This window comes from Acanthisitta chloris, unplaced genomic scaffold (genome assembly GCF_000695815.1).
Source record: "Acanthisitta chloris isolate BGI_N310 unplaced genomic scaffold, ASM69581v1 scaffold13006, whole genome shotgun sequence".
In the NCBI taxonomy this organism is placed as follows: Eukaryota; Metazoa; Chordata; class Aves; order Passeriformes; family Acanthisittidae; genus Acanthisitta; species Acanthisitta chloris.
The window spans coordinates 20,957-31,111 of NW_008678776.1; the positions used below are offsets into that span (position 1 = coordinate 20,957).

General features: G+C 40.6%; 1 protein-coding gene across 1 annotated transcript in view; it reads right to left on the reverse strand.

Moving 5' to 3' along the window:
- The window catches only part of REPS2 (RALBP1 associated Eps domain containing 2), a gene marked incomplete at both ends in the record, with an annotated part of 25,757 nt that extends 20,118 nt beyond the window's left edge, over positions 1–5,639 (reverse strand). The window contains 4 exons of the mRNA XM_009077047.1: positions 150–247; positions 1,606–1,729; positions 3,175–3,323; positions 5,516–5,639. Of these exons, the coding sequence (XP_009075295.1) occupies positions 150–247; positions 1,606–1,729; positions 3,175–3,323; positions 5,516–5,639 (495 nt within the window). The remainder of the gene's footprint in view (positions 1–149; positions 248–1,605; positions 1,730–3,174; positions 3,324–5,515) is intronic.
- Positions 5,640–10,155: the final 4,516 nt, after the last annotated feature.

Consider the following 10,155-nt stretch of genomic DNA (forward strand, 5'->3'; position numbering starts at 1 on the left):
CCCCCATACTAGCACACTTAAGTCTTTAGTCTAAAAACAGCATGGAGAAAACTTTCCTCTTTTAAAGTGAGAATCCTCTGCTTATTTTTAATTTAACCTCTCTATTGTTTTATTAGTAGTACTACTAACAAAAATATGCAATTTGTTACCCGATTAGGAGTTGAACAGCTGAGTGCAGATTTGGCTCCGTAATTCCCTGATGATGGCCCATCTTGCTGGTGAGTACAGTGTCTGACTTCATAAGGAGCTACAGACATTTAAAATCAAGTATATAAATTAAAGGATAATCAAAACATTTTACTAGGCTAAAGGAAAAACTAAATACCATAAGGACAGAATCTAGCTTGTGAACATAGTATGAAAGTCCATTTTGTCAAGCAAGTTACATTTGCAACCAAATTTGGAAAAAACCAAAACCAACCCCCAAAACACTCTCCCATAGCACTGACAGATCTGGGACAGAGTTCCAGAAAACAGCAGAGCACACAACAGGTAACATGGTCAGCAGGTCCCAATGGCTGCGTCCTGCTCAGCTGTCTGGAGCGTGGGCTATCTGCCACATCTCCTTCACTGGGGCAGAACATGTGTTGTACCAGAATACAACCTCACTAGTGTTGCTTATTTCAGAAATTGAGCCTCACTGTTTTGATCAGCTATGCCAAGCATGGGGTGGGGAAAAAAAATCCCATCTCTGAACAAACTGCAGTGAATGCCTGTGACTCAGTGCTAGTATAATTTTCATGTGAAGGCACCTTACAGTGTCAAACACATTCTTATCACAGCTGTAACGAGCTTCAAAAGGTTGTTTTTTTCCCCACTGATTTGTAAACAAGGACAAAAGCTGAAGGACTAACGTGCTCCACTCCTCACTCAGTGCGAACACCCTAACCCAAAGCAGGAGGGATGATGGAGGGATGGTGTACACCAGTGCCTACTGTTGCCACCAACTTGGTCACATGTTGCAATTACAAGAGCACAGATGCCTTACAGTATCAGGAGCTTGTAAAAACACAGCTGAACTGGCTTCTGCCCCATTACCATCTTATTAAAATCAGAACATTTTGCTGCCTACTTCAATGGAAACAAGATGAAGGACAGAGCATCTATGCAGTGCCTTTCTATCTGTATTGTCCAAGTTACGTCGTGGGACTGGTTTTATATTCATGTCCTATTGTTATTTCAGACCAGAGAGATTATTATCTTTTCCTGCAAAGGAAGTTTCACTTCCAATCTGAAAATTAATACAGCAGCTACTGAAATCAGGAGCGAGCTTTTCTTCCCCTCTAATGAAACCAAAAGCATCATGCACTCTAACAATAGTCAGAAGCTCTCTGCCACTGGGATATATTGCTTGTCAGAGATTAGGTATCAGCATTTGTGAGCAGACACACAAATTTCATTTCATAGAAAGTGAATAGGAAGACAGGATTGAACAGTCAAAATAAAATAAGTTGATCGAATCATTTTCCAAAACACAGGTCTAATTAAATTTTTAAATCATTAGGCTGATTGTCAGCTGCATTTGGAATTTGGATGCCTCTGACAAAGAAAAAAAAACCCCAGAAAAGAAGAATTAAATACAATGCATCCCAATTTTTATTCTACCTCCATGTTGCTGCTCCAGTCCACTTCTTGCTTTACCATATCCATAACTCAGGGGTATTCTCTGGTAAGTAGATGGAGAAGCAGGAGGTGAGCAGATTGGAGACAAGGGAGGAGACTTGGGTTCCTATTTCAAAAACACATCAACACAAAATAGAATTCTGAGACAGAAGAAATAACAAAGTAATGTTGAGCATGTATGGTATGATAGACAAAGAAGAGGTAAATACTGCAGCATCCTCAGGCCCTTTATTTCCAAGAAAAGGCTTCTTAAAAAACATTGACAGTTTGGTACTTTGGTACTAAGCCTTCTAGGGGTAATGCATTTTACTTCCAAAAATGCCTGAAGAAGTACATGTAGAAGGTTCAATGTGAGTGGCTATCTTCGAATTTATGTATTTAGTTAGTGCAAGTGCACTCTTTGTGGGAGATAATTTTTCATGTAAATAATGTACAAAAAATAAAATTAATCTCTCAATCAGTATTTTAAGCACTCTGTGAATCTGTAGGTATCACTGGATAACTAACTCTTTCCTTTGACTTACTGAGATTGAGAAGAGGATGTAATCCTGGAAGAGTTTAATGAATAAAAAGGAAAATACAACCCAACACACATAACCTAGATGGAGCCTAGGGCTTGAGGGCAGTGTTCTGCCTCAGTGCCAGTACACACAGTCAGACAGGTATACATGCTCTTCTTCCTCATCCTGTTATTCCACCTGTGTATCTTGTCATCAGCTCACTCCTGTTGGCTGACCTCAGGCTGGGAACACTGTTACTGACGCCAACGCACCGTGTGATAAATGTGCCCACACGTTTTGGGAAGATAAAGTGCCTGCCACCAGGCACTTTCAACATGACCTGATATGGTACCAGAAGAGATGTTAGGCTGGGGGAAAATTATACAAATCAATATTCAAGAAAATTATGCAGCACTGTGAAGCTGCTTCTATCTGAACAAGCGCTCTCAACTCTCCTAAATACAGGTAATACAAGTCTCCCTTAGACAGTTTTTATTAAACTGGCAACTCAGAACAACAGATACTGGGACATTCATGTTTCACTGAGGACAAAAGAAAAGCAGACTTCTTTTGGACTACTCCAGAAGAAAACCTGGGAGCTTTATTCCACCCAGAAATTAGTGGCTCATGGTTCAGCATCTCTTATCTAACTGAGTATTTCCATAGTGACTATGGACCATAGTGGCCATGGAAATCACTTGCTTTCTTATTCTGTTTCTCAGACACATTTCTCTTTGCTGCCTCTCCCTGGTTCTCTCCAAGGCACAATGCTGGATTAAGTAGGAGGACAACACTGAAAGAGCTTATACAGAATATTACAGGGCTGACAGCTTTATACAAGCTCATATAGACACATTTCCTTCAGAGAACCAACTGGGATACATCAAAACCAGAACACAGCCATGATGGGCATTATTTGCACACCAGGAGTTCATCTCCTGTCTAGTACTGGAAAACTGAGCAAGTCCATGTGAGTGTAAACATTCACAGGACTAGACCCAATAGGAAGATGCACAATGATATATTGGCCTAAAGGGGACAAGCCTTTTACCTGTTTGTCCCCTTCATCTGTTCTTTTGTAGGAATTTTTTTCCAAAGTTGCATGTGGAACCTGAAATTTAACTCCATGGAGTTCTGCTGGAGTCCCGTAACGTACTTCACTGTCATTTTTCAGCGCCATAAATCGCGGCAGAGGCAATTCTTTATTAAAAGAGAGAAAAATTCAATTGAGACTACAGAACATTAGAAGCACTTTAAGCAGTATCTTCTTGCAAAACAAATGAAAAATTTATCTATCAAAGACTACCATTTAGATTTTGTAACATTTTTAAGTGTGGAACTCCTTTGATTATTTTGTGTCTTAATAAAATGTGAATGTGATACAAAGCTACACTCACTGGCTTAATATATAATCTCTTCATGCAAAGGGAAAGAAATAAGCCTTGTGCATGTGACTAAAGCAAGCAGCAAACTCATTTCCTGCCTTCAAAACCTTGCCTGTAATGAAAACAATACTTTCCCACATAAACTGTGGGACTGATGAATTAATCAGTCAGGATCAGAGTATCCTCAACGATGCCACCGTAAAAGGAAGAAATTAAAAATGGTAGGGTTCAGAGATCACACCAAGGCCTGGGTGAGACGACCACGTCAAAAGGTCTCAGGTTGCATCTGCTGTGTGGAGCAAGAGAGTGACACTCTGTCACTCTTTAAGACAGCTCCAAATTATGTTGAAGAAACACCATTTATTTTGGTGCACAATCACCCTGAAAGATCAATACAATTAAAATTAACAGATTGCTCAAAACCAAGCAAAGCCATTCATCACCTCTGTAATCATTTACACCTACAGCTGCTACCAAGAAGAAAAAGAAATCAAGTGGAGTTTGGTACATGTTACTCATACCACTTTAAAGGCACTCTATTTCTGGAGAAAATGTAATTATCACTGGAAGCATTTTTACTCAAATTTTACTGAAACAGTAAGTAAGCAGGGTATCAATACAAGGAATGAAAGTACCCTTTCTCACTCAGATTTATGGACTATTTGCAGATGCTGGACTTATAAAACATACACAGTAAATCTCAGTTCAGGTTGCTAATTTAGTTTGTTAGGGTTTTTTTGTGATTTTTTTTTCCGTTTTTTTATTAACATCCTTAAAAAGGACAGCAATGCAAGAGAGAGCACGTAAGCTGTAAGGAAAACTGGCAAACGAACCCAGGCCTTCCCTCTTCAGCCTTGGTTCAAACCCCCATTCCAGCAGGGCACTGAACCGAACTGTGCTGGCTGCATCTGAAGCTCTGCACTTGGTCAGGAGCTCTGCACTGCAGGAGCTCAGCTTTCACAGGCTTGAATGTGCTTGTCAGCCTGGCTTACCCTCCTTGGCACGGGGCAGACCTGGGAACCTCCTCCCTGTGCCCTGTAACATGTGTGAACTTTACGTGCCATTGCCCATACCAGGGACAGCAGAACAGAAGCTGTGCTGGGGCAGTGACCCAACTGCAAGGCTGTGGGTAGGTCCTGCCTTTCCTACCTTCTCTCTGACCTTGTGACTGACTGCATTGCTCCTTCAGCAAGATGGTGACAAGCCCTCTTGCTCAGAGCACAGCTGTGGGGCATGGTTTGAACACCTGCCTGGGATGTGGGAGCTAAGGGTTCAAACCTGGTTGAGCTCGAGCAGCAGTGTGTGCATCACCAAGCAGGAACACAGAGTTCCTTCCATTTAGTCACTCTCAAGGTTTCACAGCTAAAAGGAACCTGCTTTCTCTCGTCATTGCTTGAGTTTGATTTGATAAGCCTCTTACAAGAAGCATTTTTCTCCATAAAAAACTGTACATTTAATATTACTGTCAATTCATTGGCAAGAATGAAGCTGTTTTAAATTGCCTCTAATACACATTTTCATGCCTACTGATAGGAAGCACTATGATTTTGTCACCATTACCCCTTTATTTCAGCAGAATTATTTGCCAAAACAGATGAGTGTTACAACCTGCCCTGCACAGAGGGACCCCTTGATCTGACCCCATCTTCCCCAAACATGCCTCCACCTGAAGCAGTAATCAGCTCTCACTCTGGACAGCTGTCAAGATGAGAGGCTGAAGGTGAGAAAGAAATGCATCTCCAGCACTGATCAGCTGTCATTCACACCACTCATTTGTAATGTCTTTTCCAGAGGGGAGTGTTGTCTCAGCTTTGCCGTATGTGTAAATTCACTGCAATTTTCTACCAGTCACTTAAAGTATGTAATAATACCTTCTATTCTTTCTGTGCTCCTTAAAATTGTTCATAGACACGTTAGAAGAAAAGGTTTACCACCACGGAGAGCTGACAAGCATTAAAGAAAGTGAGAAACAAGTGCACAGCACTGCATGCAAAATTTGCTACTTACCATTCTTAATGCTCTCGATCCGTACTGGGAACCCTGACTGTGCTGCCGCAATTAACTTCAGAGCAATGTAAAATTGAGCAGGGCCAAAATAACCCACGCGCTTAGCTCCACAAACTTCTGTAATCTATGAGAGAAGAGACATATCGTCGGTTAAACGCATTTCACTCTTCCGGGGAATGTCAACACGTCTATTCAGGCAAAGAAAAAGCTTAAAAAACACAAAATGCTTTTTGTATTTGAAGTTTTCTACTACACACATTTGTTTCAACTCAGGACATTAGTTGAGTAGCAATGCTATCCTAAAATAAGGATTTTAATAGCAGGTGAAATGACAACTTCTTAAGCACCCGGCACAGTAAAACATTTCCACTGCAGAAGCTAAGCAATTTTCATTAGAAAACTGTGCTTAGTATTGGCCCTTACAACAACAGTTCAGACAATTATTGTAAGCGGAACGTAAACACAAGAAAATCTCCAGCACACCACTTGAGCAGAACATTTTTTGTGAAAGATTAACATGGTCTCAGCACTGAAGTCTAACTTCTATGTATACTTTACTGTTTGCCTCACTCATGCACCTCCATGAAGCAAACAGCTCCATGTTCACACGCTCAGACAACAGCTAAACAAACACCAGCTATCAGCAGGTTTTAAGCACAGGCACCAATTCTCCCATGCCTGGAGCTCCCAGATGTTCACAAACAAACCTCAGACAGGCACTGAGGTTAGAACAAAACCCCATCTGCCTCAGACATAAAGGGAAGCCTCAAATTGCTTTCTGACAATACACCCAGATGAGCAATGTCTCCTGGCTGGCGAGGTGCAGCCTGAGGCAGGACAGTACAACTGTGACAGTTCTTCATGGGCAAGTGCTGCTCCCTGGCAAACAATGTCCATGCATTGCTCTCAAGGTAAAACGGTATGGCAGAAAGTATTCTCATCTTGGGATAAAAACAGTCTACCTTTTCTATTTTATTTTTATATGTGTATATATACGTATACGTGGCAAAATGTCAGGTAAAGCAACTACTGAAAAAAACAAATGTTTGCGATTGGTAACTCTTAACTAATCAAAGAAAATGATCCTCAAAGGAACTCCTTCTCTGGATATGCGTTGACTGAATGAGCTCTGGCTCCTTTCTCTTCCTACGAGTTTCAGAGATGCATGGCTTAATTCCTTGACCATGAGATACATCAAGCAGTTTTTTCTCTTACTGGTCTGGATGATGATAAAGCATTAGGGCAATTGGTGATGTATCTTAATCACTTTCTTGTGAGCAGTAATGATTAGGTGCATTACCTTTCTTATTGCCTTTGTTGTTGCTTGTGCTGTTTGTATTAGAACTTAATAAACTAACCTTATATGTAAATATATTCTTCATTTTTCCTATTATTTTAAACACCAATAGTAAAATAAGCCTATTCTTTTTGTTGGTGTCTGTGTCACTTCTGTCACCCAGGTCAATTGGCAGAGGCCTGAACACCTTCTGACAGGACAGAAGTTTTTCTGTGGTAAAAATGTATACTTTTTTACATACATTAAAAAAACCCTCCAAATCTCCAATTCATAAACATGAAAATTTAAAACATAGCTAACGTGCTGTTCAGAGGAGTGGCTGTTTTAAACTACTGTTCTCCGTGCAAACTACTAATAGGAAAGCTTCACACATCTTCAGGTACTGGAACACCACACAGATTTTGTATTTATTATCCACTTGCTGCTCTGCTCTATCAGCTAACAGCAAGTGTTATTTTTACAATTGCTCCTTGAAGACATCCCATTTGAAGTAGCTTTTCCCAGCACAATCTGACATTATTCCAGCTCTCCTCAGTTCTCTCCAAACAAGTTTCCACTGCAGTCTCCAAGAACACTGACCTCGCAAACATGCTGGGTAGGTCTAATTTAGATTGCAAGAGCTAAACTTTAGGAACTGAATATGAGCCTAGAGCTGAAGTTTGCTTTCCGTAAGTAGAAAAAGAAGTAAAATCAGAAATAATTATATCATAATCCTATGGACAGGCTGAAATGGTCATCCTGCAGCCTCAAGGGAAAAGTTTTCTGCTCTAAGACAAAGGCAGATTGGGATTTTTGCTTTTTCATTTCGCCATTAGCACTGCTAATGGATGAAAATGAGCATCACTGGCTCCTATGTTAAAGGAAATTGATTGTTGCACTTTCCATCTCAGCCCAACCCCAGAAAGCAGTTTTTTCACTCATCCTTATTCAATCTATAATGAGGTAGAAACATTTTCCAGTTTATCAACTACCTCTGACTTTTGGGGAACATGCTGAAAAGCATCTGCCATTAGCCAACGCACACCTCATCCAATGCTCTCCAGAGGATGATCAGCTGTGATGCCACTGCGCAGAACTCAACCACAGAGCGACCTCAGGCTCACTTCTGGGCCAACCACCCACTTGTAACTGTTTCAAAGACAAATATTTGCAGCAGTGGCTTATCAACAGCTTATCTCAATATCGTGTCATGCATCTGACCCACTCTACCCTTTCTTTCTGTGTTTTGTTTTTTTTAAATTTGTGTTTACAGACTCTTTGATCTGCTTGTTATAGACAAGTTTTGCTACATTCTTAAACAGGTATTTCTCCCTGAATGGATCATTGTTCAGACATCTGTAACACCACCTGGAGCCTGCAGCTACATACCTATTTCTTCATTATTTAAACTGAAGTGAGAAATAACACAGCCTGGATATCCAGGAGGATTTCTGCTTGGAAAGGCAACAGGAAGAGGAACATGCTGGAGCTGTTGTGTATGCAGCTGTACGTAGGAAAATGCTCTGCTATGGATTAGGTTCTTTAGCTCTGCTCCTTTCTATTGATGGTATTTCTGTAACTATTTTATTCTATCATCTTGTTTTTTAAAAACTGATGTTCTACCTGGTTTATACTTCTTTAAACATGAAATGCCTATTAAAAGTCAAACTATTTGAGCAAGTAGGGTTCCAACATCTAAACCAAAAAGAATTTACAACAGCTTAATTTATGGTGCAGGACACAACACATACATAGCATATTTTTCAAGACCTAACTACAAAATGTTCTCATCATTTAAGCACTGCATGATCATCACCTTACATTTAAGAACACCATAATCTTACATTGCAAGGCAAGCTATTGATAAAATTGCCAAAGCTTCACAACTTCAGTTAACACAGTGGAAAAAGCAGCAGAGAGCAACCCCATCAGTTAGGCAAAAACCTGCTAGAGCACCATCAGGGTTTCCCTAAACTCACTCCTGCTGGCACGACCCAGAACCATTCACATCTGCCTGCACCTCCATGTGCCATCACACCTTTGCACATCTTGGGGGAAAGCACTTAAGGAACAGCGAAAACACCTTCCCATCAGCTCCAAGCAGAACATTTTATGCCAACACCAAGAACTACAAGGCTAACAATTCAGTGCTCATTTGTGCGCACACGTCTGTGCAACCACTGATGGAATCACAGGAAACAAACACTTAAAACCAGTTTAAAACAACTCACAGTCTCACATTTAAGCTTAACAGCAGAAGTATTCTATGTACTAGTAAAAGTTGATTCCTGAGCAGAAGTTAAAAAAAACCAAAACCTAACCTGAAACACTACTGTTTTCAATCTGCCTTGGGAGCAGGCAGGGCAGGAGCAGGGCAGTCACACTTGGTCAGTGCAATGGTCTCTCAAGTCCTCTCTCTTGTACAAAGAGCTGCAGATGCTTATGGAAACTCAGGCACTCAAAAAATGCAGTACTTGTCTTCAAGTAGGAAGGCTGGTAATGCCAGGAAACCACAAGTCACAAAAACACTGATCTGAATTGTACAGCTACCAGAACACGTGAGTCAGCATTGACAATAAAAAGATACCAATTATTAAGGAGTGTTGGCAAGAAAATGTCTGCTGATGCATGCTAATCATAGAATCTAAGAGTTGGAATGGACCTTACAGATGACCTAGTCCCAACCCTCCCTGCCATGGGCAGGGACACCTCCTCACTAGATCAGGTTGCATAATGTACCTGAAAGAAATGCCATCTCCCGTGTTCAACCTCAGGCAACAAAGGCTACTCGATCATTTACCTGCTTGTGATGTGGAATTTCATCTAATGTCAGCCTTAGTGCTGGTGTAAGAACCCCCATTCCTGAGAAATATCTGACAGTTTCCACACCAAGTAAATAATTTTCATGATAGCCGCGTCTACAGCATTAGGTCAGAGGTTGCTATGTACAATTGCTGATACTTCATTCTGTCTTTCCTTTGAAAGAAAAACTTAGCACCACCTTCACTAAACACATGCCTTTAGGTGTACGTAAAAAGCCTGCAGGAGTGAAAGCCATGAAGCAAATTCTTTTCAAAATTTCCTTGCCTTTTTCTTCTCACCACCTGGAAAATGAATTCTCCAAGAACAGCATTCATTCACCTAAAATTGTTCTGTGTTTTGTTTCATTAGTCTGTATCAAGTTCATATTAAAAAGGTCGATAAATGCAGCATGTGTCAATAAATGTGCATAGCATTATGAGTGAAATTCTAATAAAGCTTGGAGCCCAAAAACAGAAAGACTGAAAATAGGTTATTTCAGCTTTAAGCACTTGGCAAAAGGATCCCAACAAGCAGTACAGATTTTTTTATAAAAGTATGAGTC